At 40.0% G+C, this 24002-nt stretch overlaps 2 protein-coding genes across 2 annotated transcripts in view; one reads left to right on the top strand and one right to left on the bottom strand.

Annotated features, from left to right (window-relative positions):
* lrba (LPS-responsive vesicle trafficking, beach and anchor containing) overlaps positions 1 to 24002 on the bottom strand; it is an 888619-nt gene that overhangs the window by 358410 nt on the left and 506207 nt on the right. Inside the window, exon 39 of the mRNA XM_080192970.1 lies at positions 23223 to 23359. Within this exon, the coding sequence (XP_080049096.1) occupies positions 23223 to 23359 (137 nt within the window). The remainder of the gene's footprint in view (positions 1 to 23222; positions 23360 to 24002) is intronic.
* mab21l2 (mab-21-like 2) lies at positions 17439 to 19330 on the top strand. The gene has a single exon (XM_080199491.1). It carries the CDS (start codon positions 17960 to 17962, stop codon positions 19037 to 19039), a length of 1080 nt encoding a protein of 359 aa, XP_080055617.1. The 5' UTR covers positions 17439 to 17959; the 3' UTR covers positions 19040 to 19330.

Genomic DNA, 24002 nt, shown 5'->3' with positions numbered 1-24002 from the left:
ATGGCAAATGTTCTACTGAGGTGGAACTTAAAGCGAATTACTGACATAAAATAGACCAAGCTTCATTTTGCTTTTAACTTGACCTACACCTAACTGAAGGACAGTTGATATAAAAGCATTAGGTGCAAGTGGAAAAAGGCTCCACTGCATTGCAAAACAAGACGCGTTTCAATCTAAGGAGAAAAAATACAAAGAACAAAGAACAACACAGCATGGGAAACAGGCCCTTTGGCCCAACGAGCCCGCGCCGCCATATGTGGCTAACAATATTTAAACCAACTGTTAAAAGAAATTAGTGATCCACAGTGGCTGCCTTCCATCTCCTAAGACAATGGCTTGTGCTGCAGTGGCCAATTCTGTGACAAACATCATCTGGTGTGGCTCAAGAGCCTCAACTTGGAATGGCAGTCCCTCCTGCATATACTAAAGAGTAAGACTGTTGGCTGAGCAGACTCATGATTTGCTAACCCCTATTTTCTCTGAGCCCTCTTCTCAACCACCTGAGCTTTTCACTTATGCTCATCTCTTCCAATGCCATTCCAAACAGTCAGTGTCCAGAGGTCATGGCCATCAGCTAGTTGAGTGCGCCATTGCTCATCATTTTCATATCTTGCCTGCAGATGTGTGGAGGAATGGATACCCAGGAGGTCGTGACCCAGTGGCTGGTTTCACATGCAGATGGTCTTTGGGCACATGCCATGAACTGACCCACTAAGTAAATTATTAACTACCTTCATTACCACAAGACTGGCAAACCCAAAGCCTTGGAAATAAGTCTAAACCTGTTTGAATATCTTGGATTACTTCAATAACCAAAAGGATACTGAAGCTTTAAGCTAGACTTCATCCCTTAATTTAAAGCTAGTAAATGATTATTTGCCAATATAGCACCCAAACTAATATGTGGATAAATCTAAAATAATTTCCTGTGTCAATGAAGCAAAATATGCTGCTCTAAATGCAAAAATCAACCAAAAATCTAATGAAATATGTTGCATAGCACTGAATGACCAGTCCTAACTGTCCTTTACCTACATAGAATGTACAGCACACAAACAGAACATTTGGCCAATAGGTCTGCGCTAGTGTTTATGCTCCACAGGAGCCTCCTCTTCCAATCTTATTTCAGCTCACTGTCAATATATTCTTCTATTCCTTTCTTCAGGTACTAACGTTATTTGTCTTAACCAGATTGCTCAAGAGTTCCATATTCTCACCACACTCCAAGTAATGCGATTTCTACTGAATATCATTTTGGATTGATTAACAACTGTCTTTGTTTTATGGCCACTTGCTTTGCACTCACCATATGTAAAAATATCTTCTCTAGATCAATCTTTTAAACAAGTTCATAATTTTAGACATCCCTATCAGGTAACCTCTCGGTCTTCTCCTTTCTAGAGATAAGAGAGTGCATCTATTCTGTCTGGTGTGTAGAACTGCAGTCGAGTCCAATATTATCTAATCATCTTGCTTATTTGATTCTCAAAAGACATGCATACCACAGGCAACTTGCCTGACACAATCATTAGGAGATGCATGAGAATATTTCAGATAACATAAGATCCAACTTTCCAATTTATTCAGGGCTAGAGCCTCTTATCAGTGTGAGGTATTCCCCTCGGCTTTGAATAAGACTGAAAGGAGAAAAACAAACTCATTTCCCATCAGCCCATGACATAATACATTTTGCTATAGCAAGACAATAAGCAAAGCGGTAACAAGCCAAGAAGTAAGAAACATCTCTTGACTGCAGCTGGGACCTTAGCGTTTTTAGGCATGAAGACGACTACTTCCAAAATAATACAATTACAATTAATAAAGGAAGCTAAGCAGCACACGTTTGGTGCAAAAATAATTTTCAGATACATTCTCAGTTCTCTCTTGCACTTCTAAAAGTGTTTTCCACCAATAACTGGTAATTAGGAAAATTACATTCAAGTGGAACCACGAGAGAAAGAGAAATAGATGGGCCTAGGTAACAAGGATAAACAGAAGAGATTTGCATTTATTTATAGACGATCATTCATGATCACCAGACATTCCAAAGCACTTTACAGCCAACGATGTACTTTTAAATTGAAGGAAACACAACAGCAAATGTGTACACAGTAAATCCTGCAAATAGTTATGTGATAGTTAATTCCCATACTTCTAGTCCAACAACAGACATACTTTTTGTGATCAAATCATAGTAACAATAAACATTGTCAATGTGATCAGCTAATCAGTTTGTATGATATTGATGGATGGATAAATATTACCCAGAGCAGAAGGGATAATTACATTGGTCATCTTCAAAACAGCGCCGTGAGGTGGAGGTAAAAGATCCCATTGTTTAATGTCTCATTTGAACGACGATAGCTCCAACAGTGCAGCACTGGAATCTCGGCCCTGATTTTGAGATTAAAAAATCATCAACACAGACACGCATGAATGCATGTACAGCATGGGAGTGGAAAGCGTGTGTGTCAGAAGGAGCGTGTACCAATTTGCACTGATGTTAGTCGATCTTGGTAGCAGTTCAATCAAAAAATGTGCAAGTCACTAAAAACTTGAGATTTAACAATATTTCTAGTGAAATCCAGTGTAAAGCATGAAAAATATCGACAATTGTTGAGAGAAACAAATTTCTTCATGCTATACTACTTGATAAATATCTCATCTAACATGCAACCAGCTACTTTTTATATCCAGAAAATATGCATTTGACAAACGTGATCTGAATATTATACTATCACTGCATATCATTGTTATTTTTGTACTGAGACTTAAAATACACAAGAAAGAAATAGCATTTATCACAAATTTATTTAAGTTGCATTGTCTTTGCTTCTTTGCAGTAAAGTCGTGACCCAACATTAGGCTTCTGTTCTGTATCACATCAAAAAAAAAGTTAAACAAGAAACTGTAGCAATCGGTTATTTCAGGAAGTTTTTCAAAACATTTACGCTTCTGTTTCATTTCAGTCTGTTTAAGTTTTAAAATTGTCAGCCTGTTTCGAAAGCCATAGACTAAGCACACAATTCCGCAGTTGGTGTAATGTTCAACAATCCAATCCTGCACTTACTCGTCCAACAACGTGCATATTCTATAAAGTAATGATCAAGATGAACTAATTTCTGAAGACTTCCAACAATTTAACTTACACTGTTATCCTCAAATGGCCTCCTTCTGTACTACAAATGACTCCAAATCAGCATTGTCCAATCAGAAGTTAAATTTGCAAAATCCTCCTCCAGTACCATTAATGCCACATTTTAGTTTCCATACCCACACACCAATAATATGCAAGCACTTAGAAGTCTCAATTTGCAAGCTTATTTTTCATTACTATACCTTCCCAGCTAGCTGAGGAAAGTTTTACGCTGTCCATTGAGCACAAAACTGGTTCAAAAAAGGTTGCACAGATAAACTGACATGTTTGACTCACCATCAGCAATTTGATAGATGAATGCCTGCATTTCAGGCCAAAACTATGTCATTAGGTAGATCTCAGAGACAGCAGTGCCATCACTTTAAGTTGGTGGTGGTGGTGAAGGTGAAGGAAGATACTGTGATCAATTAAAACATTAAGGTAAATGTGGTATTACAATAGAACTGATAACTTCCGAGCCTAAAGAAACAGTAAATACAATTTTTTTCTCTTTCAATTGTGTCATGTTTCAGCTATTATAATTAGGATAAATGATAGAATTCTGTTTGGGTCAAAAATATCACATCATTATAACTCAATATAAAATTGCCAACCTTCCAAATATAATCATTTTGCTACCTTTACAATTTATTTTTTTACAGTTTTGCCAAACTGTCAGATAATGAAATCATCCCACTATATACAGTACCCCGTCAGATTTTCAAATAAACTGCTCAGAAATCTTTTATGTGCTTGTCACAAAGAGGTCGAGCAATTTATTGACCATCATTAGATGCTCTCTGTCAATGCTGAAGGAAATATGAGGGAAGGTTGTGGCTACTGTTGTGGAGCTCATTGATAATGACATACCTGCCTTCACCACCCATTATCCATAGTGCAAACTACTTAGGGATAACTGAAAAATCAATATCCTTCTAGTGTTGGCTCCTGCCTTTACCCTGTTTGATTGTCAGCTCCTGTCTAGGGCCCAATCTGACAAGAAAGGAGCTGTGACTACATGATGCCTTCAGAACACCTAACAATATGGAACAACTCAACAGAACAGTAAATTTTGCTTCCATACCCTCCTCATCAATTAGTCTTGGCTGAGATCTGCCTGTGCAATCTCTCCATTTTAGAATGAATACATGCAATCCGAACACACCACTGCACTGAGCTGTGAGCCAGGAAATCCACTGACAGTTTAAACAAAACAGAAAGTTGTAACTGTCATAATCTGCATCACACTTTCACGCCAACAAGGTTGTTATCAGTTGGGGCAAGCCCTGGAACACATAGCTCAAGCATCCCCGAGTCACCCAGTCATAAATTTTCATGTGAAGTGTGATAAAACACAAAATGGTCATGAATTTCTAGGTCCCTTGCATAACACTTTGCACTCAGAAATATACAGTGAGCAAAGTGCCACAAAACAGCTAACTGCTCTTTTAACAAGTTGAAAAGATCGAAGTTTGTTATTCTCAGTAATTTGTGAAAGTTATTTTATTGAAATAAATCTGGAAGAAATTAAGTCTAATGGGGGACTATCTATATTAGAAATGGCAATAGAGAAGAGGGTTTGCTAATATAATTCTTGTAATAAACACTCTGCAAAGTTACAACGCAACTGATGGCTGGCTGATGATCTTTCCCCAAGAGAAACACTGGCACTAGAATTGTAGGTAGATCTTTGAGTGGTGGGAGGGTTAAGGGGTTTTGTGATTCCACTTCATTAAACAGCAAAGGGGTTTTTATTCACAGTAAAACTACAACACTTTGTTTTACTCCCTGTAGACAATCCAAAAATTAACAGCAGCTGGATTTAGGAATCAAATTGTTAAATGTGAAGGTTTTACTAAATGTAAATTACAAGAGCTGTCAGAACAAAAAATGTATTTTTTAGTTTTAGAAAGAAACTAAGGAAGTTAAATCTCCATTGGAAGTAGCCCATGAAGTAATCTTTTTATTCAAAATATAGCTTTTTCCTATATTTTAACATTGCAGTCCATAAATAAGATAAATCTTTGGGAAAGGGAGGAAGGAAAGAGATGTGGTTTGTTTTTTCTTTAAAACTGTTTGCACAAATATCAGAATCAATTTATTGTTGGTTTCCAGGGTGAAGAATAATAAAGTAATTGTTCTGATATGTTGTAAAAAAATGAGCATTTTGAAGAAAAACACAACTGTTTACCTTGTTTATGATGGAGGTATAGCACTGGTCTTTCCTCCTTTCCTTTTCCTAAGATTTACCTTATTTAATGCCAATGCTGATCAGTATCTTAGCATTCTAAATGCCGATCAGGAATTAAGTTTAGTAAGTTTAATACACGTAGTGCTTACTGGTATTGCAGTTTTCCTCATCTTGTACGCCCAGTGATCATTATTCAGGATAAAAAGTGATGCAGAATAACATTTCTTCTTATAAAGCTGTTCACTAAATGAGATTTGTAGATGTCATTTACTGGTTGGTTTTCTTCTAAGTAAGGAGATGCAAAATTATGAGTCTCTGGAATTGGGAAAGCTGTAAATTTTAAATAATTAGGTTTCTTTAAAACCTAACATGCTTCAAGTAAATTGATAATATGATAATCTAGTAGTGAATGGATTGTTATTTATAACTGTAATCATAGAATTCCTACAGTGTGGCCATTCAATCCATCAAGTCTTCACCTACTCTCCAACAAAGCATCTTAATTAGGCCCCATTCTCATATTTACCCCGTTAATCGCTCTAACCTACACATGGGAAGAAACCAGAGCACTTGGAGGAAATCCACACAGACATGGAGAAAGTTCACCAAGTCACCCAAGGCTGGAATCGAATCTGGGTCTCTGGCACTGTGAAGCAGCAGTGCCAACCACTGTGCCACCATGCTGCCCTTAATGATACTTTAAACTATGCAATTTTTAATCACATTTTACTGCAGTATAGTTACTTCATCAAAGTTGTGGATAGATATGCTCGCATGATCGCTGGATAGACTTAAAACATTCTGAAGCAATTTGTTATGGTCACAACTTAGTGATAAGCTACGCTTCTGATAAAATGTCATGTCACTTTGTCTGCACATCTGATAGCAGAATGAAAGGCATGGACAGTGTCCAGCCCGGCAGCCAGATCATTCTGAAGTAGTTACAGCTCTAGATCAAAGATTTTCCCACAGTCACCAGAATTTAGCTTAAAACCCACCTAACCAGTCTTTCACTTCATTGACAAAGTCAGAATAAAATGAAGGTTTCTTAAAGGCTGCAGATAATAAAGAAAGCAGAAAAGGAAAGATCGAGAAACAAACATTAGCAGTAGGAAAGCCTAGGCTCTACACAGCAAAGAGGTTGCCATACTGAAAACTTAATATAAATATAAAATATAAATTTGCTGACTAATGACAAAATCCAAAGACAGTGCAAAGTTACCCAGTTAAATTCACTATCATTATACACATTTCTTGAACAATTTATGCTAACATTCAATACTTTCAGAAAGCTGTTTCAACAATTTTCATAAACTAGGAACTACTTTTGATCCAGTAAGAATGTACAATTTATGATAAATTAAGTCTCAGCAATATGCAATTACGGAAACATGCTAATACTTTATTATTTTTGATATGGCATACCTATTTAATGAATATCTTTGGAAAAACAAGAAAATAAAATTTTGAGGTTACTCAATTTGTTCCTGGATTTCAGTAATAGCAGTTAGTGGCTGCAAACATATTCCATGGTCTTTCTACAACATGGGTGAAGACCTTGTATAAAGTTACAAAATAAAATTAACCTTCTACAGACACAGTGATTCAGAGAAGAAGAATGTGTTTTAAACAGTTACTCAAAGGTTTTATCTTCAGCATAAATCTATCCTGTAGCCATAAACTCAGCTTCAATGTTATCTTCACATGTTTAGTTTTATTTGTGACATCTCTTTTGCAAACTTCAAACACAAGAAGGCCTCAAACTTTATGTAATAACAAGTGTGATGATATACCACTATTGCTGCAAGTTAGCTGTGTTCAATTCAAATGTTCTGTAAGGATGTTATTTTGTTAATGGTATATAGTTAAGGTGTGACAAAATAAATTCCAGTACCAAATTGCTCCAGTTCATCAGTTACTTGTTTATATTTGCAGAAACATAATTCATTTTCTCTAACTTACAAGTGCCATTGATGTGGTGAATCAGACTTCGCAACAAACAAAATTGGCAGATGTACAAAAGGTTGCCAAAACTATTCAGCTTAGAAAAAGAGGAATACAGGGTACTAATAAACTTAATTGCTGACCAAGTCATCTATTGATACGATGTTAACTACTAAAAATATTAAAACTACAATTCTTTATATTTGTGAAATGGTAAATGTTTGAGGTTATATAAATACCCATCATTGCTCCTAGCATTCAATTCAATTATTCTTATGGCTCAGTCTGTATTTGCCAGTGTTCCAATCAAAGGTTGCTCAATGCCTGAACATCAAGCCATTTAATCATCATCCCTGCTCTACATGAATTAAACATAGGCAACTGTATAATCTAGTACTATGAAAGATCCCAGTTTTATTTTCCCTGTTGTAGCCAAGTTCACAGTTGACTATTCCGTCAAAACAGGCTTTTTACTATCTTCAAGTTATTGAGCTGATAAAGGCTCCATTTCTGACTTCTTGAATAAAGCACCAGAGAACTGTCAACTGTAGAAATACTGGAAATACTGATGCCATTGTCTTCTGTCTCTACTAGAAACTCCATTCCCTAGTCACAACTCCATTGCTATCTCTGGCAACTGTCTTAAGATTGAACCATGTCGTTTGCAATCATGATGCTGTTTCACTGAGACATCTGTTGCATCACCTACTTTCACCTACACAATGTTGCTCGACTCTGCCCCTATCTCAGCTGATCTGGTTTTAAAACACTGATCCAGACCTTTTGCACCTCTAAACTTGAGCATTACAATATTCCCCTGACTGGCTTCTCATCTTCTACCCTACATAAATCTGAACTCATGCAAAACTCTGTTTCCTGTAACCTAATTCACAAAGTTCCATTCACTTATCTACATAGGTACCTAATGTGACAATGTTACCCTTTTAAAATTCTTATTCATGTTTTCAAATCACTCCAAGTTCTCACCTCTTCCTATCTCTATAATCTCCTCCAATTCTACATCTTCACCCTTAGCCCTCTTGAGCATCTCCAGTTTCAATTGCTCTACCATTGGCACCCCTGCTGTGCATTGCTTAGGTCCCAAGCTTTGGAATTCTCTCCGTAAATTTCTTTGGCTCTTAGTTCTCCTTGAAGACATTTCTTCAGGCTTACAGCTTTCACCTAGTATTTGGTAATTTATCCAAATATTCCTTTATCTGGCTTAAAATCATCATTTATTTAATAGCCATCTGGACCTTTTACTATGTTAAAATGCAAAATAAATGCAAGTTGCTGCTGCCATTCTATGTGGTTCCTGAAATGATCCTGCATCTTAGAAATTGCTGGGAAGCCATACCTGAGTAATAAAATTAAAACCTTGAAGAAGGCAGAGGAGAAAAAATGGGGAACGAAAGACTTGCGCAAACATTGAAATCCACCGCACCCACCCCCCCTCCCCAGGACAGGAAGAAAGGCAGGCAAAGTTGAAAAATACCATTCCTTTTCCTTTCTAATTTTGCCGAGGCAGATTTGTGGCAATAGGGCAACATGACTCCACAAAGCAGATTTTCCAATTGGCCTTCAGTTTCCCAACCTGAGAGGGAGGCATCTGGTGACAAGTCTATAGGCAGAGTTTCATGCAGGCCTAGCCATGTCTGCATGGGTGTGGTTGGAAGTTGAACCAAAGGCCATCCTCGAGGAAGCAATAAACCACCTCCCCAACCCACAGTGGTTGCTTGACTGTTGCACATATGGCTTTAGCTAAACTTTATAAAGCTGGCACCTCCATGTTGAAGCACTTTCTAATCCACAACATCCATTACAGTCAGCTGCTGCTCTCAAGATGCAAGGCCTCTGATTGACCCTCCAGCTTCAAGAACTCACCCACTCCCCCTGAACGGGCAGTGAACCTGCCTGCATGCCACGAAGGGGATAGCACCATGACTGTTTCCTCTCTGAGACCAGATTCGGAAATGGGTAGTGCTCCAATTCCTGCTTCATACTCCTGATGTGAAAATCCAGTCCCACATCTCTTTCCTTTGTTAGGACAATAGTAGCTTCTTGATCACAGGAGTTAAGACTTAAGTAGGCTGATGGAAAATCTAGCAAACTGATTACTTCCTCATCTTCATGACCACTTAAAAGAATTAATTGCAACAGAAAGAATCCTTCAAAGAAGAGTAATCAATCAAAAAATGCAAGTATGAGCAGAAGATTTGGAAATCCCTCTAAATGGTGCCATATAAGTTAGATGTGTAGTACTGACATGCTGTGCTTGGTTGAAGCCATTAGGTTACATTTTAGCTTCATTTGAAGCAATTTTTAAAAGTGGCATCTCGGCCTTTTGGCTAAGATGCAAATGAGATCAAGCCTTGGAGGAGGCGTTATGCCTACTGCAATCAGCTTGGATAATGTAGATCAAGCAGGAGGTGAGAACCCTGTCTTATCAACTTGTTGAGACTCTGAATTGGACTTGATTTGATTGAATTGGAATAAAAACAAAACAAAGAATGTTGATGCTTTGTTTGATGAACTGAATTGTTCTCTCTCATTTTTGAGTTATAATGCGAAATCTCCTAACTAAAATATTTCAAAATTTTAAAATCAGTCAGATGACATAATTGTGAAGTTAAGTCTTCCTCAATCAGGAGCACATGTAACAAATTTTGGATAAAATCAAATGACAATTTCAACCACAAAAGGTTTAACAGCACTGAAGTCAGAAATTCATCTTCTTTTCAAAATCTTTTTTCATTAAGATTGAAACTAGCAGTTTAATATTACTAATTTCAGAAATTGAATTACAGATGGTTATACAAGATATATGATTTTTGGTCATGCATCAATCTCTGTGTACTTCTTTAAATACATGCCTAAAGCTCTGTTCCCAGTTAAATTGTTCAACATTTTAAGGGTGTCTGTCTTTTCAAAACACTTTTTCAAAACATCTTTTCAAAACTTTAGTGTCCAGCAGGTCTAACTAATCCAACCCTAAACATCTCCATCTCCCAACAGCTTTTAAACCTGGGCTCACAAAGGATTGCCCAAGCCACCTCCATTCAAGGGGTCTTGTACTTCTGAGCCCCAGAATTTGTGGGAATCTGTCATTCTGAGGAAGAGTTCACGTCACAGGGACATAGAAATGGTGCAGGTCAGGTCAGTTACGTACCCAAAGTAAAGTTGCCAATTAACATAATACATCTAAATTTTCCATTGGTTTATGCTTTATTAAAATATATTTTTTAAATCAGAAAATATACTGCCTCTTATTTTACCATTCAATTTAACAGTTGTTCTACTAAAATGACCTTGCTATCCTTATCATCTATGTAACTAACATTACAAGTAATGTTTTTAATGCCAATCCAAACTGTTCCACATGCATCAGTGCTGTAGTCAATTCTACTGTAAACAAGTCTATTTAGGATGTATATTTCATACAGAACATATCATACAGAACAAAATTCCATTATGCAGCATACGTCATTTGTTAAAATTCCCTGCCTGAAAGACAAATCGCAAAAAAAAGTTCAATATTGCGTAACAGTATGATTTACAGCTCAGATACAATGACTTTATAAAGTAGACTTTAAGACAGACATGCCAGATGGTTACATTTACCAAGGAAAAAATGTTTTCTCTTGTAGAAGTAAATAGGATTACAATTGTCAGACAGAGGCAGCTACCAAAACCATTAACCAGCAGAGATAGCAATACTGTATGCATGTCTGAATAATTGTTTTTCAAGTCTATTCCCCTTCAGCAGTTTGAGCTTCATCACTAGAGTAGGAATTTATTCATGTGACAGATGAAGGCATTAGTCTCTCCCTATACTATTTTTCTATAAATGGCAATGAAGCGCAAGCTTGCAGAGAATATGGTCCAAGGACATTAGCAGGTCAGACTCCAGCAAAGTGTATAAGTAATAACCAAAATTCAGGAATGAATTTCTTTGCCAATGGAATGATGTCATCCAATTGCATTTCATGTGATGGCTTCACAATTGACAACAGATAGCACTTTGAGCAAAAGCTTTTACTATGACATCAACAGAACCACACTGCAATGAGAAGTGAATATAAATTTATATGTTTAACATTTAAATATTCACATTTCAAATATCAAGATATGATATAAATTAATTATGTGATGAAAAGCTGAGCAACACTAATTGAGATCTTTTGGATTGGTCCATGCCAAGATACAAGTAGTACCCTATAGCTCCTTGTCACGTATACTCAATATCCCAAGAAAACAATTTACATTGACTTTATGTGTAATACACTTATGGAATTTAAATGTTTAGTTAAGCATCATTGTAAATTCAAATTTGCAAATCTAGATTTTGGGAATTTTATGGCTGGGAATTACAATATTTCAATTACTCAATGATTTGAGAAGTATTTTAATTTTTCATTGTTGTTTATTTTAATAAAATGTGACAATCTGAAAAATAAATTTAGAACTTGACACTATTTCCCCAACTGAAAACACTGCGCACATTCTTTTAGTCTTTGACTAGTTAGATGTGGAGTTTTCTTTGCCACATTTAGGAACTTTTAACAACTTCTGATATTGCTAGGTTTGACAGAATCTCAACGTTTTATATATTTATACGTTGGTAACCTTAACTCAATCGCACTTTTGCCCTCAGATTTCAAATATCTTAATGCTTCAGTAACAACAAAAAAAGCAAATGGTTTAATTATTCTTAATGCCATTGTTTGTGTCATAATGTTCCAAATTTGGCTGGTTTGCCCAATTACAAAAATGAAGTGTGCTAGTCATAATAGCCAGCCATCATTTTCATGTGAAACAATCACCAGTTTACATCAATATGTTTGTTTGCTGACACTGTACAACTCAAAAGTATTTCACACCAATTATGTTCTTTACGCCAGCTGATCACCATAATCACAGAAAAAAAAGAACTGAAATGGTTGATCTGATTAACCATTTAAACTATGTTACGAAGGCTCAGAGATTATTAGATTGCATTGAGAAATTTCCAATCTTTAATAAAATGCTGAACTGGTCAGCATACTTCGAACAGAATATGTTTTTTTTAATGAAGAGGGGATGCTTTAGATACAAAGAATTGTGAATCACATCAATATTCAGTATGTATTGTGGGGTTCTGTTTCCAAGTTGTTAATACTTAAATTTTTAAAATCAATTTTTGATTCCTTGGTCCAGTAGATTTCAGTACATAGATATGTGACAATATAAAAAGCCACACATTACAGTGAGCAGGAACATAGAAATATACATTAAAAATTGATAAATGACATTTGCACTCAACTAATCCAGACCATATTATTAAAGTCCAGATCAAGAGGAGAATATTTATGAAAGCATCTTGATTTGGTCCTTAAAGTAGAATTTTTTTTCACCTTTTTCCATTCACTCAGTTGTTTTCACTATCTTAAATCTCACTGCTGTTAATGTAGATAGGAACATGAATCATGAAGTAGCACAATGTACCACATTATGTCAACAGTAATGAAGGTCAAAATGATGAACGACCATAACATTATGTACTCATATTAGCAAATCACACATTGCTAAAATTAAAACTGTAGGAATGCTACAGTACTTATAAACAATTAGGTCAGAATTCCAATTTGTTGCGAATACGCACAAAAGATATTTTGACAAAAATCATAGCAGCAGTCATACAGAGTACCACACCTTCGATAAAACTAAAACACGCACAATCCAAAAACTATCAAGGTGTAAAATAAAAATATCTCTTCAGTCTCTGAAATGTTGCAAGATGCAACATTTTTAAAAACTGAATTGACACTTCACAATAAAGCTGATTAGTATCAGTGAAATGATCCAAAGTAAGAGAAAAAATGTTATTTGCAATTAACAAGACAGTGAAATAATATGACTCATATCTCTTAATACACACCTACTTTATTCAGACTGGACAGCTGGTGATATTGCTAAAATATTTTGACATAATAGTGGAAGAGTTGGTAGCTTTTTTCTATTGGTATTGTCTTAAACAATAATCAATAGCACCAGTCCATTTGACCAATAATAGCTTAGTTTTATTCTGGTTATTCAAAATACTTAAAAATAGGCAAATGTGAATGAAGTAATCAAACTGGCAAGTTTGGTAGTAGTTTTGGTCAGTCACTTGGTTACCTCATTTTTTTTTTGAAATTCTTCCTATTTAATAATAGAACAACCAAAACACAAAAAATGTGGTAATATGACCAAAATCAATATATACTTTTAGGAATCGTGTCACCACATTGAAACTGTATATTTTCATCTGCTAGATTGCCAAAGCAATTTCAATAAAGGTAATTTCAGCTGAAAATTGGTAAAGGTATTATGCCTTTTTAAAATAATTGCTAACTCTGAACATGGCAGTTTAAACTTCCCTTTATTAGTCAGGTGTTATTGGGTAAAACCATATCAATGAAAAGTTTCCAGCACTTAATACTATTACATTGAAATACTTCAGCAATATTTTATTTGTTCAGTTTGAATAAAGTATGTGTTACGTACGTGTAGAGGCTGCCTTATTTATACTTTGGCTCAATCTCACCTCCTAAAGATTTCTTTTCTTAAGACCTTCCAGATAAAGGTGCTGCTCCTCCCTGCTATAGTACATACCATAAACACACAGTAAGCTAAACAAACATGTTGTGAAGCCATCAAAGAGAAAACCCAGCCTCTCATAATGTATTTATTGTCAGGGAGCAGGCCTCCACCTCCCCAGGCTCATTAGTTGAAGTATGATGAGAGATGGTAAAGAGTGAATGCAGTTCAATTCATTGAGGGCTTTCAAGTGGCTCTCAAGATGGAGAGCTCGTTCTGTTTCTGTCTCCCTCACTCATTCTCTCTATACACAGCCCTGCTCCAGCGACCTGCCAATTTCTATTTAATGCACCCTCAAGGAAGTGCTGATGGACTCAAAAAGGCCAACATCATGCTAAAGGGTGGCAAGACTCTTCAATTACGGGTTCTGATACGGTCTTCTTTAATTATTCACGCTCAGAAGGCTGCTCTCACAGAATCTTTGCCGATAATGTATTCTTAGCAATGGGATAAAGGTTCCAAGGCCAGCACACCTTTTATTCAAAAGGGGTTCACGTTGTCAACGCATTTAAGTAAATACGTTAATGTTCCTTTACAAACCTATATAATGTGAATACGGAGCTGTTAAATGCAGTGCATTGAGCGAAGCCATTATGCACTGTGGAAATCCGTAATGAAAAGTGCGATTAAGGTCGGCTACTTTGCTTGAAGGGCTTTCGAATTAATTGACGTCTCCCTGAAAATAGCGGGACTGATCGGTTTGATTCCAACTCCATCAGTCACGTTAAACAAATTAGGAAAATACATTTCATGGATTGTAATCAGTTCTTAGCGTATGTTTTCCCGTTTTAATTTAAATGTGTAGGTTTTTATGATTGTACTTTTTCTTCTGTAAAGTGCAACTTTTATCAAAAGTCCCTCATTAAAATTGAAGCGAACCCACTGGTTTGGCCTCGGCACCGTCTGTTTATGTTTCAGCATGGGACTCAATAATGCTCTACTGCCTGTCGTCAGCTGGAAACATTCAGTCTCGCATCCTGCAGCAGCAACAACGTGGCTTTGGAGAGTGTTTTTTTTACAATAAATAGTTTAACAAAACATTAGATGAAACAAGTTAATGAAAACGAGACAGACAAATCTGCGGCTGAGAGTGGAAAATTTGGAACAGCAGGGCAGCTGAAGTCCGTCGGCCTGTCCCAGGCCACAGGCAAGCCCAAGAAAGAAAGAAGCGGCCATGGGCTGAACACACTAGCCAGCCCTGAAAACGGGAAATAGCCTGCTCGAAGATTAAAATTACCGCCTTTAGTCAATCAGTTCTGTGGCGAAAATTCTTTCAAGGTGTCGAGCTCCAACCCCCAAAAAATGTTCTGTCTGAAACTACAATCGTTATCGGGGCTGAGGTTTAGAGAAAATGAATCTCAATGTTAATATCATATGTCCAGACATGTACTTGGGAAAAAAAACGTTCATTGTAGTTTGTCGGAATACATGGGAACAAATGCTAACTCATCCAAAGTAGATGAATCTTTGTAAGAAATATGAAAATGGGCATATCCAAAAGTACACGAAAAATAAATTCGTTTCGCTTTTATTTGTGGCCGCACGTAATAATCATACATTTTAAAAAAACAAACAGCGTTACTTTCAATATATCGAATAACTAAAAAAATTCCCATCAAATTATTAAACAAGCAAAAAACACTGATATAAAAGATTGGATATAAAAGATTGGATATAAAAGATTGGATGTAAATTATCTAGCCACAGCTCTGTTGTCCTTTTCCGTGCCTTTCCAGTCCCTGCAATCCTCCCAGTCCACCTCTCCCTTCCCCCAGTCCCATTCTCGCCACTGAGAACCACCCCCGTCTCGCCCCCCCTCAGCCCTCCAACCCCTCCCCCTCCGCCCCCCTACAAACCCCTCCCCGTCCTCCGCCCCTTACCTCCCCCCTCCCCCTCCCTACAACCCCCTCTCCCTACAACCCCCTCTCCCAATCTCCCAACCCTACATCCCCCTCCAGCCTCACTCGCCCCCCCCCAGCTTCCCTCGCCCCCTCCCCCTCCCCCAGCTTCCCTCGCCCCCTCCCCCTCCCCAGCTTCCCTCGCCCCCTCCACCCCCTCCCCCGCAGCTTCCCTCGCCCCCCCCACCTCCTCCCCCGCAGCTTCCCTCGCCCCCCCACCTCCTCCCCTCGCCCCCCCACCTCCTCCCCCGCAGCTTCCCTCGCCCCCCCACCTCCTCCCCCGCAGCTTCCCTCGCCCCCCCACCTCCTCCCCTCGCCCCCCCCACCTCCTCCCCTCGCCCCCCCCACCTCCTCCCCCGCAGCTTCCCTCGCCCCCCCCACCTCCTCCCCTCGCCCCCCCCACCTCCTCCCCTCGCCCCCCCCACCTCCTCCTCCCCCGCAGCTTCCCTCGCCCCCCCACCTCCTCCCCTCGCCCCCCCCACCTCCTCCCCTCGCCCCCCCACCTCCTCCCCCGCAGCTTCCCTCGCCCCCCCACCTCCTCCCCTCGCCCCCCCACCTCCTCCCCCGCAGCTTCCCTCGCCCCCCCACCTCCTCCCCTCGCCCCCCCACCTCCTCCCCCGCAGCTTCCCTCGCCCCCCCACCTCCTCCCCTCGCCCCCCCCACCTCCTCCCCTCGCCCCCCCACCTCCTCCCCTCGCCCCCCCCACCTCCTCCCCTCGCCCCCCCCCACCTCCTCCCCCGCAGCTTCCCTCGCCCCCCCCACCTCCTCCCCACCTCCTCCCCTCGCTTCCCTCGCCCCCCCACCTCCTCCCCACCTCCTCCCCTCGCTTCCCTCGCCCCCCCAGCTTCCCTCGCCCCCCCCACCACCACCCCCCCACCCTCCCTCCCTCGCACCCCACACCACCCCCCATCACCCCCACCCCCCCTCGCACCCCCCACCACCCCCCCCCCTCGCTCCCCCATCAGCCCCTCCCCCCCTCACTCCCCCCCTCACTCGCACCCCCCAACCCCCCCCTCGCTCCCCCATCAGCCCCTCCCCCCCTCACTCCCCCCCGCCCCCCATCTCTCGCCCCCCCCCACCCCCCACTCACTCCCCCCCGCCCCCCATCTCTCGCCCCCCCCTCACTCCCCCCCGCCCCCCATCTCTCGCCCCCCCCTCACTCCCCCCCGCCCCCCATCTCTCGCCCCCCCCCACTCCCCCCCGCCCCCCATCTCTCGCCCCGCCCCCCGCCCCCATCTCTCGCCCCGCCCCCGGCCCCCATCTCTCGCCCCGCCCCCGGCCCCCCATCTCTCGCCCCCCCCTCCCCCCCCCCCATCTCTCGCCCCCCCCTCCCCCCCCATCTCTCGCCCCCCCGCCCCCCATCTCTCGCCCCCCCCCCCCCAACTCCCCCCCGCCCCCCATCTCTCGCCCCCCCCCCCACTCCCCCCGGCCCCCCATCTCTCGCCCCCCCCCCGGCCCCCCATCTCTCGCCCCCCCCCCGCCCCCCATCTCTCGCCCCCCCCTCACTCCCCCCCGCCCCCCATCTCTCGCCCCCCTCCAGCCGCCCCGCCCCACCCCACATCCCCCCCTCGCCCCACCCCACATCCCCCCCTCGCCCCCTCCGCGCTCCCTGCCTCCCTCTCCTTCACTCCGCACCATGACTGCTGCCTTTTTTAAGCATCTGATCCAATCTCCGCCCCCATCGCACTCATTGGTCTAACTTTGACAGCTCTCCCTTGAGTGGTTAATAGCAGCAGCACGTGCACGGCAGCTCGGCCTCCCAGTGGCCAAAGCGCATGTGCAGCTCGGCAGGGACCATTCATAAACTAAACTCTTACACACTTCCTGAGCGTGGGGGAAAAGTGGCCACAGGAATAAAAACAGTTCAAATCAGGAATCCGGGCAGAGAGAAATGAAAGATAACGGCCACATTTCGTCACTCACATATAACTCTTCAAAACAGCGACTGCAAAAGTCAATTCCTTTTGAAGAAACAAGTTGCTGATTTGGTGGGCTCAGTTGACATTTATATTTTGCCTTGCTGACTGCTCTTTACCCTCTAGCCCATTATATTTAATGCACTTGTTTCAGGTTTGCACCACATAAAAGTGGGTGTTCACGGAACAGCGGTAAGCATTGGATTCCTCATCTTATTGCGAGACTCCGGTGTACAGCCCGGATCTGAGTCCCAACATGATCGCGGCTCAAGCCAAGCTGGTCTACCAGCTGAACAAGTACTACAACGAGCGATGCCAGGCTAGGAAAGCCGCGATTGCGAAGACCATTCGCGAGGTGTGCAAAGTGGTATCCGATGTCCTTAAAGAAGTAGAAGTCCAAGAACCTCGCTTCATCAGCTCCCTTAGCGAGATCGAAACGCGCTTCGAAGGGTTGGAAGTGATCGCTCCAACAGAATTTGAGGTGGTCCTCTACCTGAATCAAATGGGTGTCTTCAATTTCGTGGACGATGGCTCACTGCCCGGCTGCGCTGTGCTAAAACTAAGCGACGGGCGCAAGAGGAGCATGTCCCTTTGGGTCGAGTTTATTACAGCTTCGGGCTACCTGTCAGCCCGGAAGATCCGTTCCCGATTTCAGACCCTGGTGGCACAGGCCGTGGACAAATGCAGTTATCGAGATGTAGTGAAGATGGTTGCGGACACAAGCGAGGTAAAGCTAAGGATTAGGGAGCGTTATGTAGTGCAGATCACGCCAGCTTTCAAATGCACGGGCATCTGGCCCAGGAGTGCAGCTCAGTGGCCTATGCCACACATTCCCTGGCCCGGGCCAAACCGGGTGGCCGAAGTCAAAGCTGAAGGCTTCAATCTCCTGTCCAAAGAGTGTTACTCCCTGACAGGCAAGCAAAGCTCGGCAGAGAGCGACGCTTGGGTTTTACAATTCGGAGAAGCTGAGAACAGGCTACTGATGGGGGGCTGCAGGAAAAAGTGCCTATCAGTTTTAAAGACTTTGCGCGATCGACACCTCGAGTTACCAGGGCAGCCGCTCAATAACTATCACATGAAGACGCTACTACTCTACGAATGCGAGAAACATCCCAGAGAAACCGACTGGGACGAGTCATGCCTCGGGGACCGCCTCAACGGCATTCTGCTCCAGCTCATCTCCTGTCTCCAATGCCGGAGGTGTCCTCATTACTTCCTCCCAAACCTAGATCTTTTCCAAGGAAAGCCTCATTCCGCTCTGGAAAGTGCGGCTAAACAGACATGGCGATTGGCAAGAGAAATTCTTACCAACGCAAAAAGTCTCGATAAGCTATAGTAGACCTTACATTTCCAGCAAACGTATTCAACAATTAATGCAAGGCACATCAATTTGAACTCAGTAACTGATTAAAACAAAAGACTTTAAAAGAAGCAAACGGACTAGACATGAAACAGATTCAAGGTACATTTTAAACTAAATGTGAGTTTTGTTTAGATGTTGTCAGCCTGTGAGGAACCTTTATTTAAGTATGCAGTCTTTTAAAGGCTAAGAAAACTTATGTTGTAAAATGTATTTTGCGTGCCAATTTCAGACTTTGTGCTCCTAAAAGAAAAGTGTAATGGTAATAAAATTATTTACCTTATGTGCATTCTTGTCCGTTAATTTACAACTGCATACACTCGTTTGGCTTAGTTAATATACATATTATGCTTTTTAAATGGTTATTTCATAGTTACATTTGCTCACAATAGTAAAATGTTTGCTAGCATATTTGAAAAACCTAGGGAGAAAAAACAATATAAAACGGTCTTTAGCGAATGACTCGATTTCCTTCATCACTTTAAATATTGATAACTAAATATGAAATAAATATGTTGCACACTATATTTAAAACTATAAAAATAAACTGTTTTTTCGTTTTTAATTTTTTATACGTTGTATCGCCTTGTTAGGAACTATTCCAAAATTCTTGCGCGATTAATGAGAAAAAATAAGCTCCGCATAACATTAAGCCGCTGAGAAATAAAAAGATATTACTGCAGAAATACCTTCAAAAGGCAGTGGGTCACGACTGCAAATATCTTAAACATATGAGTTAATTCCCCGTTTACTAGCAAATTTTGACTGAGACAGTAAAATGTAAAAGCAAAGGGGGCTGAACTAGAATGGAAAGTACTCGGCCAGGTCACAATCAGACAACCTTCACAAAATTTAGGATAAAGACAGCTCCTCTAACGAGAGAAGAAAGTCACCCAAAGGCGCAACAGTCATATGATGCAATTGAAAAGGCTGTACCGCTGTAGTTTTGAAGTGCCAGAGAAACTTCTAATCCAAGCAAAAACAAAAGCTTCTCTAACAATGGAGTTGGTGGACAACTATACAAGGCTGAATCTTTATATTTAGGCCGCATTCAGTCAATTACTTGGATTATAAATTAACGTTGTTAAAAAAACTAAGTAAAAGACCCACAAATGTTGCATCGTGGTCAGTTATTTTGTATGACAAAGAAACGTTAAAGGGCGGTGAAATCATTTCAATTTTAAAGTTCCACAATTTTGTATTTATTTTACAAAGCTAACAATAAATTTAAACTTTTGTTTCAAACCACCTGAATTTGGGAAACGCGGTGTTACAATATATTACTCGGTTGAAATGACAAATGATCATATTATAAAATTGTAAATGACAGCCCAATTATAGCAACTAAAGATGCAAAATACTGCGCACAAATTTGTAACAGTAGTAATGGTATTTCAGCAGCGCTTCCATTTTAACGAAAGGTTGGAACTTTTAATATTTGAGAGCCTTAGTGATCGCAATTTATATTTAAAGTGACGGCTTAAATTGTCATTTTAATATTACCCCACGGTCGTAAATTTATTCAGTATCATCCTGCAAAAGGGGGTTTGCATGAGATTATTTTACATTTAAACAATACATTCCCTAAAATAAAAGTATTACCAAAATGTTAATGGGGGTATGTGAAGTGAATTAATAGATAATTGTTTATTGTATTGAATTATATCAAAATCTTCACTTGCATTGATAGATCAAGTAGTGGCTAAGCTTTCCAAATCAGAATTCTCCTTTCCTCCAATTCAGTGAATGGGTGTTAAACATTACGTTGTCGTGCTTCAAGACTTTAAAAGAACCCAACAACAATTATTAACTTAGAACAAACTGGGCATGCAACAGGCTTCAGAACTTGTTTCATTTCAGTTCTGCAGCTACTGTCGGTAATTAAAACACCAAATTGGTTGAAGTGCGAAGCCTGAGGTTATCAGCAAATCTTATCAGACTCCGATCTGGTAAGAGCTTGTCAGTTTGTTTTGGTTTCGGGTGTTAAGGGCAAACAACAGCCTTTTTACAAAAGAATGTCCAAAACTAAACCGTACGTCACGACTGGGAAGAGGAGGAACGGAAAACCATGGCTTAAAAATGAGATTCGAGTCGTCAGAATTGAATATCACAATTTGATTCCTACATTGCTGATCCGTGCATTTATTGTTTTATGTATATTATAAAGACACCGTGAAATTAAACCATTTTATAATTGTAAAGCAGAACTACTATTTTATTAAGTATTCTGATGGAGTGGGAAGGGATGCTGTGATCTTAATTTTAGAAACTGGTTATATGCATGATTGAAGCGTGGCCTGCGTTGTTATGTAAATTCCATCTGAAATCCAATTTAGGTACAGGCCCAGAAGAATTTAAAACATATCGCAAATCACAACTAATCTTTGGAGCTGGGGTGCTGGATTTTCTTTTTGACAATGTGAAGATTCAATTCCAGAATCAAGTTGTGTGTTAAAAATATATTTCCCAAGATGATTTAGATGTGCAAGCAATCTTTTTAACCACGCTTTCCGTACCACGGTTTTACAATTTGTACAAATCTAGATTGGCCCCCAAATCCGCAAATTAGACAAGTGTTAATGGTTTACGGTGAGTTACACATTAGAATCTTAAAATATATCTGCTTTTTATGTAATATACACACACACACATTCATTATTAAAAGAAGGAAAAGCTGGCGGTATGTTTCCGTTTACTATAATAGTTAAGTTAACCTCAACGTGCTTTAAGCATATAATGTGCAAAAATGCAGCTGTGTCCATCTTTCAAACTGGTCTAATTGCAGTCCATATCAATGATATTAAAAAGAAAACGTTACTATTTTATTTTAAACATTTTAGAAGTAGTTTTATGCATTAAATAAAATGCTTTTTCGATTTGTTTTAAATTTGACAGCCCGACGCACCCGTCATTCCATGAGCGTGTAAATGTAAACGTTGCAACATAAATGTATTTTAAGACTAAACTACATGTGTTTCTTTCAAATCTAAATACATAAGTAAAAAGTCATACTTTTATTCCGCACCTTAAAATTGGCACTTTAAAGTTTGAGACTGAGCACAACAGCAATACCATACCAGTATATTCGATCACAAAATCAAAGACGCTTCCATAGATATTTCTGGAAGCGAAATACAGGCTTGAACCCCAGTTACTCAAAATGGTCAGAGAGCATAATCTTGGTGGATACCGCGGAAATGGCAGCTAGACAACCTAGTTAGGGCACTGCGTATTTTTTTCAAAAAAATCCAACTTTTTGAGTTAATTTAGGTACTGAGCAATACTTTGCAACTTCACAAACCATTATTGCTGGTCTTGATGTGTCTTACAATGGGGCATTGAAATTCAAAGTAGGTCGATACAATGAAATTAAGTTTTAAAATTATTGTTGACTCATTCGAAACGTAATTCATTAGGGGTTTCATTCTTGCTGGTGTCAGCATTTCCAAAATGTAACAATGAACCAAATAACAGGAACAATTTTTAAGTTAGGAAGATTATAGTAAGTGTTGCTAAACACAATAAAGCATAGTCATAAAGCACACTGGGTCGTTGTGCTTTCTGAGCCAATACAAGCAGCGAGAAACCTCCATTATTAGGATTGCTGAATCGGGCAGAAACTGCTAACGATAGATATGATTAGTAAGGTATTAGTATTTCAGATTTATTTGCATCTGGGGAGAAGAAATACACTTTAAATTCATAATGCTTACCTTTGCTCTTAAGTATCTACACAGATAAGGCTTAGGATTGGTAACAAAGCATCATTTTCAAAATAAAATGTAATATTAACATATTGCATTACAACAGACTAATGAAACTAATTTATGGTGTAAAACATTCGATAACAAGCAAAAGTGGTTGTTTCAACTTTAAAAGCTGCACAATTAACAGATGGAACGGAATTTTATATAACGGTGCAGACTCAGTATTAAATATATACCATAAAATTTCTGCTGCAATTACAGTAGCGCTGTTTTATCTGTAAGGTAGCTAAGTCATTGTCATTTCGCTACTTTCTAATGAATGCACGAGGTCCTGCCCGATCACGTACATGAAGCAACGTTATGCGCATCAGCAGCTGTTCTGGGGGTTAAAATCTTGAGTATTTAAGGACTGTCACTTAAACAAAGTCCCAGTTGTGTCAGCGCCGTCTTACCTTGGGGTCTAGTTTTTTATAACCGGGATCATCGTCGTCCACCTCAAAGTAGAGCTCGGAAGAGGTGATTGACAGCGTTCCCTTAGCAACGACAGCTGGAGCTATGAGCTGGACAGAAGTGGTGAAATTCACAGGTCCTGGAAAGAAATAGGATGGTTTACTGACAGCTGTTAGCTTTTTTTTAGACAAGTAGAAGCTTAATCAAAATATGATTTTACAAACAAATAAAAAGGCAGCAAGAAAAATATCTGCAAACAAATCTGAAAATGAAAGCAATCACATTACATTTTGTGTAAACATTACACTAGTGATGTATTAAAAATTCAAACGTTTGCACGTTTTTGGAGATTTTTGCAAAGGAGTTTGCCGTAATTGTAACAAAATTTACAGATTTTGATTTAACTTGTGGGATGACCTGTTAAAGTACAGCTATTTTATTTACCAATACATAATACTCATACAATTTACACCGCGATTAAAATGTATATTTTACTTAATAGGCTTAGAAATGGTCAATGACTTAGTTTTGGAACAACAACTGATGAAAAAAATCGCCTCTTAACCCCCTCTATTTGCGCGCAGCTTTTATGGGAATTGTCCTTGCTGTCAGATGCCGGGAATCCACATTTCACAGCTGCCCGGTTGGTATACAGCTGAATGCACGGCACTGTAATAATTACTAAGTACAACGGGATTTATAGAAGGATTATTTCGAAACAAAAGTATTAAAACATTAGATATAAACATCCAAAACTGATAGGTGTTTTATTTGATGTGCTC

This window comes from Carcharhinus amblyrhynchos, chromosome 1, assembly GCF_965287045.1.
Source record: "Carcharhinus amblyrhynchos chromosome 1, sCarAmb.v2.hapA, whole genome shotgun sequence".
In the NCBI taxonomy this organism is placed as follows: Eukaryota; Metazoa; Chordata; class Chondrichthyes; order Carcharhiniformes; family Carcharhinidae; genus Carcharhinus; species Carcharhinus amblyrhynchos.
Note: the sequence above shows the minus strand (reverse complement) of the source record. Positions and strands in the feature narration are given on the sequence as shown.

Excerpts from the sequence above, each read along its gene's own strand:
- mab21l2 (XM_080199491.1), top strand. The coding sequence starts at position 17,960 with ATGATCGCGGCTCAAGCCAAGCTGGTCTACCAGCTGAACAAGTACTAC.